Source organism: Aptenodytes forsteri, unplaced genomic scaffold (assembly GCF_000699145.1).
Source record: "Aptenodytes forsteri isolate BGI_AS27 unplaced genomic scaffold, ASM69914v1 Scaffold108, whole genome shotgun sequence".
NCBI classification, from domain to species: Eukaryota; Metazoa; Chordata; class Aves; order Sphenisciformes; family Spheniscidae; genus Aptenodytes; species Aptenodytes forsteri.
In genome coordinates, this window is record NW_008794448.1 from 6,453,005 (window position 1) to 6,471,599 (window position 18,595).

General features: G+C 38.3%; 1 protein-coding gene across 1 annotated transcript in view; it reads right to left on the bottom strand.

Annotated features, from left to right (window-relative positions):
- The window catches only part of RALGAPA1 (Ral GTPase activating protein catalytic alpha subunit 1), a 128,264-nt gene that overhangs the window by 60,546 nt on the left and 49,123 nt on the right, over positions 1 to 18,595 (bottom strand). Inside the window, exons 22-29 of the mRNA XM_019474888.1 lie at positions 15,895 to 16,047; positions 14,161 to 14,354; positions 13,938 to 14,036; positions 13,672 to 13,827; positions 12,059 to 12,187; positions 10,946 to 11,071; positions 9,626 to 9,684; positions 5,786 to 5,894 (exon numbers count right to left, since the gene is read on the bottom strand). Of these exons, the coding sequence (XP_019330433.1) occupies positions 5,786 to 5,894; positions 9,626 to 9,684; positions 10,946 to 11,071; positions 12,059 to 12,187; positions 13,672 to 13,827; positions 13,938 to 14,036; positions 14,161 to 14,354; positions 15,895 to 16,047 (1,025 nt within the window). The remainder of the gene's footprint in view (positions 1 to 5,785; positions 5,895 to 9,625; positions 9,685 to 10,945; positions 11,072 to 12,058; positions 12,188 to 13,671; positions 13,828 to 13,937; positions 14,037 to 14,160; positions 14,355 to 15,894; positions 16,048 to 18,595) is intronic.

The window sequence follows — 18,595 nt, forward strand, 5'->3', positions numbered from 1 at the left end:
GAAAGCTGACATGCCTGGGCAACGAAGCCTGAACAGAAAATTAAGGATTTCAGAATAAAATTTTTGAATGGCAAAAATTTAAAGGTGGAAAATGCGCTGGAAGAAAACTCTGCCCTGGGCCAGCTTCTTATCAAAGCAGAGCTATCATTTTTTACATTTAAGGTCTTGAAAAGAACATTAAAAGTACAAGCATAAGCAAAAGTATGGAGTATGAAGCTTTAATTAACATTTTTTATTTGTGGTATCTATGTAAGCATAAAGAAAGACTATGAATGGGTCTTACAAGTCAGCCACAGACACGGAAACCAGAGTACACAGGGTAGTTAATTCTGACCTTCCCTGTTTCTCAGTGGACGCAGTTTCACACTACTGATGGCTTTTAACTAAAACATGGCAGACATCTTACATCTGCAAGTCTTCCCAGAGCTTATAACAGGAACACCATTATTTTTTATCCCTCATGAGACAGTCTCTCTCCATGCTATGAACGTACACTGTAGGAGCACAGTAAGCAGGGTACAGATTCTAGTGTTCAAGCTCGAGTGACAACCAAAAAAAATTAAATAAAATTGAAAGCATAACAATTTGATTACAGAACTTGAGATCAAATCCAGATTGCTGGAAACATCCTTACAAGCTTGCAGGAAAACCCCAAAGTCACTGGAGAGGACAAAAGGGGTGGACAATCCAGAGTAGCTTAATACAGAGTATCCAGATCACTGAATTTAAGAAAAAATTACCTGAGAAAAAGGCCTGGAGACCTTTCAGAGTCTTTGAATAATCAGCTGTTCACTACTTAAAAACAGGGAGCATTTTCTTCTTTTCATTTATTTTTTTAAAAAGAGGATCATCAGGCTTTAAAATGAAGATGAGTGAATGATTTCCACTGCTGGTTTATGCAAATTAATTAAGCTCTTTCTGTTCTCTGGTTGAAGATAATGTTTTAATATTTTTTTTTAATTTAAGAAAGGGAACAAAAGACTGAAGGGTATAAAGTAATGAATATAACTAAAATTCAAATCTTGTGCACTGGAATTTTCTTTTTCCTGGGAAGAGTACCAGGTAGGAAGTTTTGATCAAGAATACGGAGATTGGTGCAAACAGATCAAACCCTTCATCTACTTCAGAAATCTGTGCCAGCGTGGTCAATATATCACATTTCAAAAGAATGCGCAGACGCTTTAGAACAGACAATTGTAGCTGTGTGTCCTGGAAGGACATTTTCCTAAACTCAAGCAGCAACACTGGGTTTATGCTAGATAGCAAAACAATTCACCCCTTTCAAGTCAGCTGCTTTGTTCTGACTTCTCTTCCAAGAGCCTTCAGAGGTGGCACAAAGACGGCTGTGCGATGCCACCAACATTTCACTAGCCGTTCTTTATCTCAGGAAAATGCTAGATGTGATAAAGTGTAAGAATTCACTACTTTGATATGATTTTATATATAGTAGTGTAATTGTGGGCATAAATTTTTTAAAAGTTACTCGATGGGGGGAAAAAAAAAGCTTTCAATGACCTGGCACTCTGCCTGGTACCTAACTCTCAGGGTTTTTCTTGGAAGGGTAGTCTTGACATACTTCTCATCTTTGCAAGGGTTCCATTGCTTTCTGGATGTTACATTAGTAGTTTAACCTTGTCCATACTTGCAAATAACCTATTTTTGGCACTCATTCAACTAAGCCTGTACAACATAGTTTTGTGATGTATCTGAAGGATTTTTGAGGGGAGCATAACATAAAGATGAGAAGCAGGGGTCTGGATGGCTGGTTAGGATCCTCTGGGCTCGGACTTCAGCAGAGGTTAACACAGATACAGCAGTATTGCCACACTGCTGGGAGAAGTGCTAGCTATATTCAGAGTGAGCTGCTGGACTGCAGTTCTGAGCATGCTTCTGTATTTCAGAAATAGGCATATAACTGTTGCTAACATTTCTAGTCAATGTTATTTGGCCAATTGTACTTATCAGTAAGCTGGACTAGGACTACAGCTCCCTATCCATTCATTTCTCCTGAAAATAAGAAAATAATTCATTCTGGGAGTTCAAATCTCCAACTATTTGGAAGCCAGAGATTGCTTTGGTAACAAATTAGAGCTAATTTGTTTCTCCCATGATATATTTATGAACTTTTCATTTCATAATTAAACTCTATGCTCAGAACAGGAGAAAAGCCAACATGCTCTGGATGCTCTTGCCAACACAAACCAAAGCAAAGTAGAAATATAAATATCTTTGTCTTCTCATTCAAGACGTAATTTATGTTTAATATAAATGAGATACAAATAATTGGTTTAATAAATACGTCAAAGAAAAATAAGAGAAATCACAGTGAATGTCAGGATTAAAAATAGTTTAAACTTAGATAAATTGCAGAAGTAAGATAAAACCAGCATCATTTGCCTAATACCAAACTTGCACAGGAACTTGATAAAATGCACTAGTTAAGGGATATTAAAAAGCAAGGTGAAAACCCTGGAAGAGAGTATTAGTGAAGCTGCAAAGGATGAATGTGATTTTACAAAACAGGAAATTGCAATTTAGAGTCTAATACTAAAAGCCCTGCAGCTACTCATTTTAGACGTAGACTCAAATCCTGCTTCACAGGATGTGATCAGCTGATTTGCTAAGATACTTTTCAGATTCCCATTGCTGAAAAGAAGAGTTAGTTCACAACATCTAACACAAACCATGTATAACAAGTGTACCCCCAATTTTTACTTATGTGTATATACAGAAAGACTAGACTATTCATTGAATTTTGATGTAAACAAAGAGCATGTAGAAAGGTTCTGAAAATAAATTGGGACATATTTAAAAAGTTGAAGATATTGTTCATGAACATGCAAGTTTGCAAAATGCTAGAAAATAAGATGTTTTTAATAATATTCTAATTATTCCATAAAATATGAACAAATATGAAAAAGATTTGCAAAAAGTAGTAAAATAAAAACACTCCATCAAGGAAAAAAAAAAAGCCAAAAAAGTGCAGCTTTTTAACAGAGATGATGAAAGGAATATACTGTTGATAAAATACCACCAATACAAAATCTCACGACCAGAGTTGAAATCCAGTGAGACTAGTTTCAGAATAGTGAAAACTGTCATTCACAAAAGGAAAGGCAGACAAATGTCATAAAACCTCTTCTATTCAGAAGCATTTTATAGGTGTTGCACCACAATGAACTAGCTATATCTGAGCAAGCTACTTTTCTGGGTGAGAATCACTGTGCAAATAGCTATGTTTAACAGATTCAATCAGAACAGCAAATACCACAACAGTAAATCATCCTGGATTTCAAGAACTTAATGTGAAGCTGTTTATACAGAATTACATGGTGACTACCAGAGACTGTGAAGTTTTATCTTACAAATTAGTTTCAGAACCATCGTATTGGGTGTAGGTGGGAAGGTTTTGGTAGCGGGGGGCTGCAGGGGTGGCCTCTGTGGAAAGGGGCCAGGGACCCACTGCTGTTCTTCCTGTGTTCTCCCCCCTCCTGCTTGGGGTGGGTGAGTGAGCAAGCGGCTGGATGAGCATTTGGCTGCTAGCTGGGGCCAACCCACCACACCTGTTAAAAAGGAAAAGTTAAATCCTTCTGAAAAACTGTAAAATTACCCAGTTTTGCAGCATGCTTCATAAAAAACAGGAAATAAATTTTAATGATAGCCATAAAAACAGGTGCTCTTTACTTCTCACCAAAATCAGAATTTCTCATTATTCCCTTTCAACAGATAGTTCATTCACATAAACTTTGATGGCAACTCTTGACCCGTCTTTGGATTCAGATTTTTTCTAACAGGTACTGGCCTGAATGACATGTCCTGGAAGGAGCATAGAGCACTTTGCCACAGGAAATCAAACATCCTCCAGTGCTTCCAGGCATGCGGCATAAGTACTCTACATCTCCCTCTAAATATCTGGCCAAGGCTGAGAAGCAATACTGCATAACGCAATGGCTCTCGAACTCAGAAGTGAACAGGCACAGAATGTAGTGAGGACATGGGGTTAATGGGATTTGGTTGGCGGGGGCAAGAAGAGGGCAGGTGAGCAAGAAGCATGAGAAGCTTTGGGAAACTTCTGCTTGGCCTTTGCATTTGTCACCTTCCCACTTTCTTCCCTGTCCCCCTCTTACACTGGATGCTCCACTCAGTCTGGCAGCCTACAAGGCAGCAACTTGGCCTGGGACAGGCTTTTTGCATATGATGGCAGATGGCTCCCAAAACTGGGATCCCTTCCAGTTTCCTCTCTACCCGGGCCTTTCCCTTTTGCAATGTGTCAGGAGAATGTACCATGGAGGCTTTAAGAGTACTATAAATCAGAGCTGGGGAACCCAGGATGCCAATTAGTGAGGAATGTGACTTCCCTTGGCATCCATGGCTAGCCTAGACAGGAGACACAAATGCTGGAGAAGGAAAGACTCCGACACTTCTGTACTCCAGAGTCTTTGTATGGATCTGTACTGGGTGTATATGGCAAGGTTTTGGTAATGGAGAGGCTACAGGGGGGATCTCTGTGAGAAGAGGCTAAGGGCTGCCCCATGCCAGACACGGGAGGTTCCAGCCAGCTCTGCAACAGACCCACCACAGGACACAGCTGAGCACATCTGCCAAGTGTGTGGCACCTTTGTGAAAACATATTTAAGAAAGGGCAAAAACGCCACACAGGCAGAGAAGAAATAAAAAAATGAATGAGAAACAGCAGGTGAACACGAAGGTCAGAGAAGGAGGAGGGGGAGGAGGTGCTCCAGGTGCTGGAGCAGAGATTCCCCTGCAGCCTATGGAAAAGACCATGCCAGCGGAGATATCCACACTGCAGCTGTGGAGTACCCCACACTGCAGCACTGGATATCTCCTGAGGGAACTGCAGTCCACAGACAGCCCACACTGGAGCAGGCTTATCCTGAAGGACTGCTGCCAGTGGAAGGACCCACATTGGAACAGGGAGGAAGGAGTGGAGAGAGGAACTGTTATGGACTGACCCTAACTCCCCATTCCCCATCCTCTCTGCACTACTTGGGAGGGGGCAGGAGGAGGCAGAGGAGTTTGAAATGAAGGAGTGAAGTTGAGCCTGGGAAAGGGGGAGCGCAGGGAAAGGTGGTGTTTTAAATTTTGTCTTTGTTTCTCACTGCCCAAATTATTGTAACTGACAATAAATTAAATTAATTTCCCCGAGTCAGATCTGTTTTGCCCTTGATGGTAGCTGGTAAGCAATCTCTCTGTCTTCATCTTGACCCACAAGATTTTTCATCCTGTTTTCTCCCCCTGTCGTGTTGAGGAGGGGGAGTGAGTGAGCAGCTGGGTGGGAGTTTGGCCCTTACCCAAGGTTAATCCACCACAGGCTCTTAGGTCTAGTTACAAACAGATGCAGAAAACCCTGCTGGAAGCTTGGGTCCAGTATGTGGGAAGGGGCATGGCTGGAAAAAGTCAGAAAAAAAACAGTAGTGGTTTTGCTGAAACACGAATTGCAAGGACTCTTTATGAAAGCTGGGATGATGGATAAACTACTATGCTCCAAAGGGTAGAGGGTTAGAGTGAAGTGGCTAATGATATATATTAAGATAGGGATCCACTATCTTATTTCCTAGCACACCATTTCCTCCAGACTTAAATAACGGTAAAGGTCTCTTTTGACAGAGTTCAGAGATTCACCAGTTAAACTGAATTCAGTCTTTTGTAAGGATTGAAAATGAGACTGTGAAGTAAGGATGCCAAAATGTGATCATGACTTTGAAAAGGCGAAGTATCTTTACACATAAAGGCAATATACATGGTAAAAGTGTTTGTCTCTCACCTTTAAAGAAACACAAATCACATTCAATGCTTCCTTGATCTGAGGATGATGTGATTCATGAACTAGCTCCTCACAGATCCAAATACCAAGGCTGCAAAGAGCAACACATCTGCAAAACAATGTTGGAGAACAAGTTGTCAAGAAACACACTATAAGAACGTGCAATTTTTATGATTCATGATATGTCTCGCTAAAATCTAATAAACACGATTTTAGTGTTTTGAAAAGAACTACACAAAAACCTTTGTAATGCTGTAACATTTAAAAATGCGAAAGAAATCCCAAGTACCCTGGTGAAGGCACAGGAAAGGACAAAGGAAGCACCCTTCTGAGCAACTGAAAAATCCAAAAGACGTCAAGAACTCCTGCATATCTATGTGCTTTTTGGATTAAAAATACTACCTGAAATCAATGTATGGGAATTTCATATATATTTTCTTAAGACAAAGTAAAAATTCTGGTGGGAGGTTCCTCCTCCCCAACATGAGAGTTTCCTCATATTTGTTTAGAGCTTCTGGGACACAGAGACAAGAGAGGGGGATGTTATTCGTTCATAGATATTTACATTTTTTTAGATTGACAATAAACAAAGATGAATAGAGGAGGGGTAAATGAATGCTAGAGATAGTATACATATTGTGATTAAATACTTCAACTTTTGCTGTTTCTTCATTTAAAATCAGGAAATGGAAAAGGAGCGTAAAGGTAAAAAGTATTTAGATAGATGTGCTCAAATCAGCAGAGATGGATGAAATTTGTTCAGAAATGTTAAGGAGCTAGCTTAAGCGATCTCTGGATCATTAGTAATTATATTCAAGAACACAGGCTGCAAATATTTTGGAAACAACTTCAGAATTCAAAATCCTCCGGATAAAATTGGAGAGCAGTCCAAAATCGACAAGGTGAAAGCTGGTCATGGGAACTGCAAAGCACTACATCTGGGAAGGAAAAATCATATGCTAGAATAGAAACAGAAGTGGCTATGAAGCCTGTGCTGTAGAAAAAGGATTTTAAGGCTACACAGAATCATGAAACTGCTAACAGGTAGCAAAAATACATCTTGGAATTAGTGCTAAGTGATAGTGTAAATAAGATGTCAAACCACCTTGTTTTGTACACTGTCACTAAAATCTCAATTGCAAGACTGCCTCCATTACATTTTGATTAATACAATTTAAGAATAAAGACAAGCTTGAGGGAGTCTAGGAAAAAAGTGACAAAAATAATAAACAGCTTTGGGGAATATTACATATGGAAGAAAAGTTGAAGGGCGTACTGAGTCTAGATCACAATTAAGGAAGGAAATGATAAGAAATCTTCTGACGTGCAGTAAGTCACTGAAGAGTTTAATTTCCAGTAGAAAAGATTTCTCCTATATACTGGTCATACAAACAACCCAAGTGTAAAAATTAGGTAAGTATTGGAATAGTCTGTCTAGGATTTCTGTAACTTTCTTCTTTGAGAAAATTTTCAGGACCATTTAGGCATGCTACTGCCAGGAATGTTTTAAACACACTCCAGCCTCGGAGGAGGGAGAGCTTACAGAAGTACTCCTGGTCCCTTCCCAGTCTACTCTTCTGCTATTTCCACAGTATGTGTTTCAATCCTTTTTGAACAAAAGAAAATAAGAACATAGAATAAACAATAAATGTAGACAGTTTGTGTAAGCTGACTCAGAAAATAAACCTTTAGTGTATAGAAGAGTAGACAGCTCTAAGTCCGTGTTACTATTTAAGGTTTTCTTTATGCTACTGAGATCCATTCCACGTCTGATGACATACTGATGTGCAAAATATCCAGGAGTCTGTGAGGTTTCTACCAAGAACACCAGTTTCACTATCATTATTCAGAGTAGTCTCTGAAAAACTGTAGTTATGTGGCTACAATGTTGTTATTAAAGAATCACAGCCTTAACAGCACAAGCAGAAGAAGAGATGAACACCGAGTTCATCAACCTATCACTTCTTTTTCAGACTGTCAGCAGCAGGAGAGGAATTTGATTAATACAGTTATTAATCTTTATAGATGGAGATGTGAGAGTAGAACATATTTCAGATAACTGACTTCCCTGAAGCTCGGTTGGGTCAAGTATGTAATGAAACACAAAACATCGACCCTCTGTGGAAGCAATAAGGAATAGAGATGTATAACTTGGGTAACAATAACAGCACTCAGACTTGCTAGAGATATACAGAGCTACGTACCTAAGTTCCAAGAAATCTAAGTTCTCTCCTAGGAAACTGCAAAGACGATTAAGACTCTACCAGTGGCTGGGCTGACATGGCAAAATCATAATGCAGATCCCAAATATGACCTCTGATAGTAACCCAGGTGAACTCCGTACTGCTGTGAAGCAGATGGTATCAGAGAGGTTATTCCCAAAAGAGACAGTGGATAAACTGCCACTGGGCAGGAAGAAAAGGCAGTCAAGCTTCAGGAGCTGTGGGAATATCATTATCCTCACAGCAGAGACATACCCATCTCTCTCCCAGAAGAAGGAGAGGGGCACAGGCAACCCAAAGAGACATTGGAAATCTATTCCTTTTTAATCTTCATTTAATGTTATTACACACAGTAGTCCAACTTTGCATTTTGGGGGTAGCATAACTCAGCTCTCTGAAAGGCTGGGCATACACATGTGCCTCTGCTCCTATATACACACCCTCACAGCCGGACAGGATATGGGCACATGCAGAATGTTCCCTTCGTCTTCCCAGACACTGCCAGAACTGAAGACATTAATGCTGTGTGCTTCAGCGCCACAGGATCAGTAATAATGTTCTGAACCAAATGGATTTAAATCACCTTTTTCAAAAGCAAAGTGGAGAGTGTTACGCTTTTTAGAACTCAGTTTTGCAAAAGAAGATGAAAAATTAAATTAAAATTATCTCAGAACATTCCTTCCTTCCCCTGTGTTGAGAGAGATTACCAGCTCAGGTGAAGAACAGGTAAATGGGATGATGAAAACTGCTCCTTGTTGTCCAGCAAAACATTTTAAGGTTCAATGAACTGATCTTTCCAGTAACATTTTTCAGGCATGTGGTTCTAGTATCTTGCATTTGTTAAGTAACAATTTATTAGTTGAGCATATATAGACACTCCACCCAAACAGACAAGGTACGCAAGTGTGCTCTTCCTTGGTAGGCATTACAGATTCCTGTTCCAATCCCATACACAGGACTCTATAACTGAAAGCTTCAGGGGATGGGTAAGGAGGAACAAAATCCTAAGCAAATTAAGAAATAGAACAGAAAACTGGTAAGTATCTTCTCCTTTGAAGTTCTCTATCTGATGAAGATGCTTAGGTTTAAGCATCAGAGCAATCATTCCCAGTTTAATGCTTAGTTCAGGATCTTCTGCTTCTTTTCCATACCGTAAAGAAAGGCTCACGTACCTTGGATTATTTCTGTTTTTCAAATTAAATCATGTGGTCTAATAAAAAATAATCATACCTCCCTCATAAGTAACCTTGTCCTTCATCAAACTCAAAAATGCCTCTCTAGGTACAGAAAATCCTTGAGCTGAACACCAGGGTAGGCTAGGAGGGCATAGAGCTTATATCCTTACCCATATTAACACCCTTTTCTATCAGCCACTATCAGAGAAAGGATACTGGGCTAGACCAGCATTTGGTCTGACAAAAAAAGTCTGTTCTGTTATTATCTCTATTTACCAACAATTTCACATTCACACGGTAGACCACAGTTTTGATAGTGGTACAGAAAACCATGAACAAAATACATACAAGCTTTTACTTTAAGCTTTTCAATATATCCAACTCAAAACACTATAATAAAGAAAAGAATCTATTAATTTAGAAGCTCTTTTTGTATGACCTACCGTGCAGGACCAGATGGCTCCTCTCTTGCTGAACTTAACACAGTTTTAATTATGAGTTCCTAAAACAAAGAGGAAAATATTCACTGATTTACTAATATCTCCATAACATGAAGTATCAGAAAATTACAATTTTATTATAGCATACATAGGCATGTTGCTTAGCTGAGTCTCTAGGTTTGTGGTCAGATAGATTGTTTGCTTACCACTACTCCAAGCTTCTAGCCTGCCCTAGATGCTCATTATTGTGCTACCTCAAGAATATCCCACAGGTTACTGTCCTAATTTCTGCTGATTACCCATTTATCCAATTCTTGCCAATACATTTCCATAAAATAGCAAGGGTAAAAAAAAAAAAAAAAAAAAAACCCTCCAAAAAGTATCCCTAAAGAGCTTCCTTCAATAGCCCTGAAGGGTATTACAGAAAGTATCTATCACTTTGAGGTTTAAACAAGCAAATTTTTCCCCTCCAAAATTATATTGATTTAAAAAGTCTTTGGAAGTAGTTGCAGAACAAGTGACTACAGTGCCTTAAGAATGATGTCAAGAAGAATTCTGACTCAACTGCAGTGAAATGTCCGTAAAGCTGTAGGTTGCTCTCAATAAAGCTCAAGTAAATAGCCATTATGCAATAAAAATGAGAAAGAAGGAATTAAAAATCAGTCCCCAAAAGGGAGCAAGGTGTAAAGCAGCTTCCAAGCCATTGTCTCTCTCTAAATTGAAACAGTTTGGAAACTTATGGGGAGCCTTTCTTAGACATAGCAATCATACCTGACACACATACAGCAATTAAACACACGAACTGAGCTCTGCCTGGTTTCAGTGTACTGGCACACTACCCAACTCTGTGTTATGATAGGGAGGGTAAGGTCTCTGTTAATCTTTGCTTTTTGTCTAAAAGAACATACTGATGTACACAGGTTTTCTAAAGCCCTTAGGAACACGGGCAGATTTCACCAGTTGTGAATTCTCAATAAATTAAATAATGTATCTTGAACCTCCTAATCTTCTCCTTCTCAGCTGATTCAATCTGTGAGACTGCAAATAGCCATAATGAGAGTAGGCTTGAAAAGGTGAGCTACCACATCATTTTCTTTTACAAACATATGAAAACACTTTATTAAGTTAATAGCAATTATAAAGTATGTTTAGTAGTATAAAGTTTGACAAGATTTTATGGGATCTTGAGCCTTATAATCCATTTGAAATGATTTCTGAAAAATTTTAGACTCTTAAATTTTTAGTTAATATTTCCTGGAACAACCTCATATTAAACATATACTTGGTAGCTGAATACCATCCAAATATTCTTAAAATTCCTACCTTAACATCCGTAAACTGAGATACAGCAATGTCAGGAATGTTTGGGTGAAGAGCTGGTAGTTCATGATATAAATTGGGAAAACAGACTAGAGATCCTAAAAGAACTTGTGCTTCAACTCTTGGTGCCTAAAAAGGTGGGGAGAAATATATATTCTTACTGCAATCAGGAAGCTAACATTTCTAGCTGCCTTAAAAGAGAACAATGGCTGAAACTCTACACAGCTATTTCCTTTCTCCTTCTGCAAATTCTGCAGAGCTGAGCAAACCGAGACCACAGCCCCATGGATTGCTATTCATGCATACCCCATGTTCCCATTTTCCAAGATGGTCAAAAGGAAGCAGAGGAATTGTTAGGACTACAGACAAATGACTGTGCTGCTAACTAGGCTCGGGTCTTAGGTTCAGCTAGTTGAACAGGATGTGGAAAACTACTGGACATGACATGAAGCGTTGCTGGACATGACAGGTAACAGTGTAAGAAGCTGACAGAGGCTTCAGATAGTACCTTGAGGGAGGCTGGATTTCACAGTTGGTTAAAGGGGGAATGACGTGAGAAACAGTCAAAACTCACAGACAGTTGGAGAGGAGTATTGGGGAGCTTTGAGGGAGTACAGTCATGCAAGGCCAAGAGCACCTAGGTAATCATATCAGTATTACTATATAAGGCTGAAGTTGCCTGGGTAACAATATCAGAAATACATCCAAATAGTGCAAACGCTAGCAGATTTGAGTTCTGAAGCTTGATCATCAAAGTCATTGCATAGCAGAGACGTGGAGGAATAAATATACTTTTTAAATGAAGGTACAGTCAAAATGGACAGTTATTTTAAAACATTTTAAAGCACAAATAAATGGCAGTCACAATTCCGAGAACTCTGAAGTAAAAGAAGATTCTCTGCTTCAACAGTAATTTTTGCATTCTTCACATATTTTCTGGAGAGGACTTGCATGTGTAGTGTTCTAGAATAAACCACTGACAGTATCTATATTTGCTAACCATTACATTGAATTCTGGGGTCAAGTTAACAAGCTAGTCAAGGAAAAATACTGCCCAGTTTTCTCTCAAATCCTTTCCACTTGCACATAAATGAGAATTAACTGAGGAATACTTACATTGAGGAAAGAAGAAGCAGCCACTCTTCCTGCTGCTACAATGAAATCCATAATAAGCATGGTGGCACCAGGCAAACCAAGAGAAAAGAACTGAGGAGAGCAGTGCTTGATGATTGTATTGACAATATCCTTGCAGAAGGAAAAGGGAAAAAAAGAAAAAGAAGAGTATCAACAAGATGAACAATGAATGAACAAAAGGCAGCTATTTACCAAAGGTAGAAGGTAAAAATGCAAGAAAGCAAATTCATTGTGGCAATTAAGACATTCATTACTGAGTGAAGAGTAGCGTAAAAAGATAAATTCCTTAAGTATACTCATATTAATATAAGTAAACTGCGGTATACTTTATATATCAATTTAACCTTGGACACTATTGTACGAGGTTGGTACCCGGTCATATCTTATATTCATTTACATTTAGCTTTTAAGAGTTCTATAAATGATTAACCATTCATTAAAATATGTACAGAAGAGATATAGTGAGATAACCAGCTATTAGACCTTTCTTAACATCATCCTTAATCCTCTCCAACAAGTATCACCTGACTATAACTTTAAAAAAGGTATTAGCCTCTTACATATATCCATATGGAACCAAAATATAAAGAAAGAATTATAATAGTGTTTTGTAACATTTCTGGTATGTGGTTATTCAACACAGCATATTACGTTCTTGTAGACTTAGTGAGGCAGTTTTTAAAATTAATGTACACGATGCAATTTCTTCAAAAGTACTGGAAAAAGTATAAAATGTTTTAATTATTAAAAACCATCCCAAGTTCACAGATAGGCAAAAAACATAACCCTCTTCCTCCTTTGAATAGTTCTCCAATAACAGTGATATCCAACTAAATGGCAATATGTTATAGGAAGATTTGCAATCAGCAAGAAAAGCAGTGTAAACTGGTCGTTAGAGGACAGAAACTGGAGATCTGTCCTATCCATAGCCATCTGTGGAATAATTTTGGACTAGTTCTATTTTGCCCAGTTAATGAAAACAGGGTTGTTTGAACCTTTGATCTCCCTATGCCTCTAACTGCTCCTCAAAAAAGTTCACAAAACTAACTTTTTCACACTTCTGATGCAAGCCTTTAAAAAGCCTGTTTAAGCCATACAGTATTTTCAGACTTGTTCATATTAAAACCTATGAAAAAGATCTACTCCCACTGATTAGATACACTCAGTATGTCTCAGTTTGCTGGTTCCTATACTTGCTGTAGAAGTAAACTACTCCAACGTAGCGAGCACAATTTACTTTTCCACTAGCTAAACTGTTGCATCAGGGAGCAAGTAAGAAGAACAGTAGACCTTAGAGAGATCTGCTTCCTTCTCTTTCTTGCATGCTTCAATCTGTAACATACAATCAGCAAAAAATGAAAGAGTACCTTTTCCGCCCTCGTATTTGCTTGGAATGGACTACAAAAAAGCATTTCTGATTACAACCAAGAACATGAGGGCCATTTAACGAAGTTTAGAAAAAGTATCAGTCACATAACTATTTTCAAAGACAAAGTTAAATTACTCAGCTGAAAATCCATTCAGTATTTTTGATAAAACAATTTTATTTTTAGTTATAGTATTGATATTAACCTGAATTTTGTAATTAAACTTACTTGATCAACATGAAGAAGTCCACAGTGCATTATATTGTAGAAATGAGTTAAAAAATCCCTGTTTGGAGAAACATCTTGTCTTCGCTTCATTGTCTTACAAATCAGTTTATAAGCATGTAGCTTTCCTTGTTTGTATTTATCGGTCAGCATTGTTGCCTACAGTTTTAAAACGATATTTATTATTCATAAATCAAAAAATTACATTAAACACTTCTGCACCTACATAAACTTTTATTTCTGCTTCACTGCTTAGTGCTCAAATTTACCTTGAACAGCCACGGTGTTAGAATTCTCAGTGGTGGAATTAAAACTGGTGGAGATGGTGAAGTTAGGTTATCTGTTGAAATACCAAGATTGTCTCTTATCTGCAATTATTGAAAACAAAACAAAAAGATAAATATTTAAGGGAAGTATATAAGGTGGTGTTTTTTTCCTTCTGAAAATCCTGCCCGATCAGGTCAGGTTGGAGAAGAGGTTCAGTTCTTTTACCTTGGCCAGATTCTGCCACAGTTCACACAGGTAATCAAAAACCTGGGCATGAATCTCTGGATCCATGATGCTGTTGACATCTCCCAAAATTCCTAGCATTCGCCTCCACATCACAGTAGCAACATCTGCGTGCCATCCTGTAAGCGCTCCCCCAGCCATCACGCTGCAACATTCTGAGGGGAATTCACTAGCTTCTGTAATGGAAGAAAAAAGTACAGCGAGATCTACCTCTCCAGAAAAAGAAAAGTTCTGATATAACTATTACACACATAGTTTTCTTAAAACCAAAGCAAAAAAAAGATCAGGCTTTCAGAGTAAGGTATTTCTTACCCATTCAGCCACCTCAACGCTGGATATGTTTAACTATATGTCTATTATCAAACTCTGTAGAGGAAGAATTGTCCTGTTTCTTATATTCTTTCCATAAATAACATTTAAGGTCACTACTGAAGCCCTAATACGGATCTGACGGACCTAGTAAGGCCGCCCCTTTTGTAAGTCCTGTCTTAAATTCTTTGGAGTCAATGAATCTGCAGAACTCCACTTGCCTGCTTCCAAGCAGAATTACATTTCAACTTTTCATTTTTCCCAATAAAATAGAAAGACAATTTTCCTTTGAATCTACTAGGAATGTATTTTATTGCAAATTGAAGAGAAAGGTGAGTAAACTTGTCTCTGGCTGCTGTTCTTTAAGCAGTAAGTTTGTATGAGTGGAGAGGCAACATTCAGTAACCTAGCACCACAGCCTAACTCTCACCTAGCTCTCTCTACACATCAGTGTTATATGGATGAACAATCTTTTTTAGGCAGAAGATGATTAATCTAGTTTGTCCATACAAAGAAAACTTTGATAGATTCCGATGGCTAAAGTCTACTCAGCTCACACTTAACTAGCTGAACAGCCACACTAAACTAGCTAACGAGCCACAGTTTTAAAGCAGTGGGCATGCAGAATCTCCTTTCCGCCCCTCTCAGACGGATTTTCAAAACACCTCCGCACCAGAATTTGCTGAGATCTTCTGAAAATCTCGCAGCTCCCACAGACATACAAAATCAAAATTAAATCTGAATTCAGCCTAATCACATAGCCTCTTCTTTTGAAGATCTGGACCACTGTGGTAGAGACACTAATGGTTTCTAAGCTGCAGATTTCAAAGTACAAAGCAAAATGATGATATTTCTGTCCATCAGTAGGCTACTTAAAGGAAAAGGGTCTGAAATATACATCAGACACTCTTCTGTTTCCATGAGACCAAATATGGGAGAAATGGAAACTTCGTATTTACAAAGTGAATGTATCCTAGAATTCAATAGCCAAGATAGTTGAAGTAATCATAAACTTGTTTAAATATGAAAGGGAAAAGAACCAAACTTCCAAGGAGAAATTATAACATTACTTTAAAATTATGTCTTATTATTTGTACTTCAATGATAAAAAAGTCCATGGCAGGGCCACATACTAGATTAAACTGCCACGACTCTAAGCATCAAGAAGAACAATTATAAATGTGTGGACTATTAATCCACTGCCAATAATTCCAATGAAACGCAAGATAAAATGCAAAAGGGTTTTGTTTGCTTTTAAAGGAAATCACTGTAATTAAATATTTTTAAAAGTGCAGACGAAATAGCCTTGTACAGGATTGTTTACAACTAATGTGATACTAGCTACTTCACTATATTGCATTCAAAAGAAAGAAAGAACAGGTTTGTATTTTCTATTCCAGATATTGCCTAGGTCATCTGGCGTCTGTAAAACAGAGTGGTGGAGCTTCTCATCCAGCTGCAGATCCTTCTGCTCAATATGATCTGCATGAAGAGTGGCAGGAGAGGGTGTCTGTGATCGGGATCCAAGAGCAGATTGGATTGGAGAAGCACTTTCAGAGCCTGCAAATGCAATTTTTAACAGTTACCTTAAAAGCCTTTTCTATTTTCTTGAGCTACTGAAATGTTGTCTAAACATAGCATTAAAAGAAAACTGAGCTATCAGTTTTATATATCAAACCGGGCCAAGAAAAGATATAAAAACTGTAAGCAGATCTCCCTGTGAATGGTGCTCTGAAAGAAAACAAATTACATGCAGGAAAGCTGAAAGATGAACATCAAAATCAGATAGGTAAATGGATTAACAGAGCTCTATTTTAGGCCCAAATAATTTTAAATGTGTTTTTTCTGCAGCGCTTTCAGTGTTCTGAACCAGTCAAATTTCTCTCCACATTCCCTCACCTAAATTTCTCTCCGGCAAAGTGTTTAAGCAGAAATTTTCCTGAAACATCTGCTCTTCCAGGTTTATGGATGTATGCAAGTTAACTTAGAAAATATAAAAGCTTAAACCAGTAACTGACAATCTTTGATGTTTATCTGCTGATTGGGCTGAGAAAATCCATATGGAGGGAGAGTTCTGTATACTCAGAGGAATGTTATTTCCTCTAAGACAGGAAAATACAAGTGTTTGAATGGCAGTGCTGCAAAGGCATTTTTCCACGATCACCACTGAGCAACCTCTCTAGGCAACTATTTGGGCTCCTCTGCTGAGAGGTCTGTGGAGAGGAAGTAGGTATTTGTATTTTTCTTCTGCACTACCTTAGTTTCACTTCCGGAATTTGCCTAAAGATCCTTATAAAAAGCTGAGTTCGGCCAGAACAGTCAGACGGCAGGAAAAAAGAGAACAGATATTCACCACATACATACCACTGAGCAACCTCTCTAGGCAACTATTTGGGCTCCTCTGCTGAGAGGTCTGTGGAGAGGAAGTAGGTATTTGTATTTTTCTTCTGCACTACCTTAGTTTCACTTCCGGAATTTGCCTAAAGATCCTTATAAAAAGCTGAGTTCGGCCAGAACAGTCAGACGGCAGGAAAAAAGAGAACAGATATTCACCACATACTTCCCTGCACATCAGCACATGTTAAAATGGAAGAATTCAAACCTATTTTAACACTTAGATAAATGTAACTGGGACCCAAAAATATTATGTGTGAAGTTCAGTATTAGAGATAAACTGAACTTTAGGGACAGCAATGAAAAAGCGAGCCTTTTAAAACAGTAATTTTCCCCAATTATTGGCTGCAAAGTGTTTTTTCTTGCAAAGAGCACAAATGGTTTAAAGAACTTGACAGAAAATGTCAGTGTCAAATATCAGAACAGAAATTGTGGTAAACAAACTTAATTACATTGTTAAACTGCAAAGGTCTCTATCTGTTTTAAATGGCAAAGGCAATGAAGCTTTTATCATCAATTTAAATCAACACCTCTATGCAGGAGAGATGGACGCTACTGCTTCAAACACAGACTACTGTTTCATTCAACAGGTAATGGTACTCTCCTCTCACTACTGATCGCTCGTTTTCCACATGCACACAAAGATAATGTAAAATACACACTTAAAAGATGCTCAGAGAAATCTTTTCCTACTTCTCTTCCACTCTGCTCATTAAGTGGGGATGGATGAAAGTAGATCAAGAGAAAGAGCGAGAAAGAGTGATTCGGGGGGTGGGGGTGGAGCGAGGGGGAGGGGGATAGACAGGGACAGAGAGGGAAGGAGAGGGAGAGAAAGAGCGGGCAGGGGAGGGAGGGAAGGAGACCTTCATATGATGGAAGAGAATGGCCAGAAATAATTATGGCAAATTTGCTGAACAACTGGATTCTTCTAAGAAGCACTAAAATACTCCAGTATATGTGGATCCAAATTTGACAGAGAATACTATGGGTGCAACTTGTTCTAGGACTCGTAAACAGCAATCAATAATAAACTCAATCATTTGCTAAGAATATGAAATAATGCCTATATGCCAAGAAGAAATCTTCCTTCCAAAAACCTTCAAAGCAGAACTATTTAGAAACAAGTTGATTTCTGAGCAGCAGAACCACCAAAGTGAGTTTCTGCATGGATTCGCTGGGATCTAATATAGTGAATTCACATTGCAGCCTCCCTGTTATGGGACTCTGCATACATGCAATTTTCACTAAATAGCTGCCTATCTTTCTTAAAATTTCAAAGAAAATAATGTGTTTCTGTTTTCTTCTTCTACGTCAATTTAGCAGAAATTAGACAATGAGCTCCAACATTGTTGGGGGCATGGAACAGTCAGACAGAGACAGACAGTGTAATTGCACAAGTCTTGCTTCCTCAGGAAACCCAGCTAAATGCATGTGACACACAAAAGCTGCCTCTCTAAAACAGTGGTCCAAACAACAAGAAGAGACAGCCACAGAATTTCTCAGTGGACAACTCAGTCATTAACTGCAATCTTATCAATTCAATTATACTGCAAACTTGGACAAAAATACTGAACAGCAATGAAATTATTAACATATAAAAACAAACAAACAGAAAAAGAACAGATTTTCTGCAAGGACTTTCAACAAGCACACAGCAAAGAGAAAAATGAAGAGAACGAAAGTCAAGCTGAACATTGTTGAACAAGCTGAACAA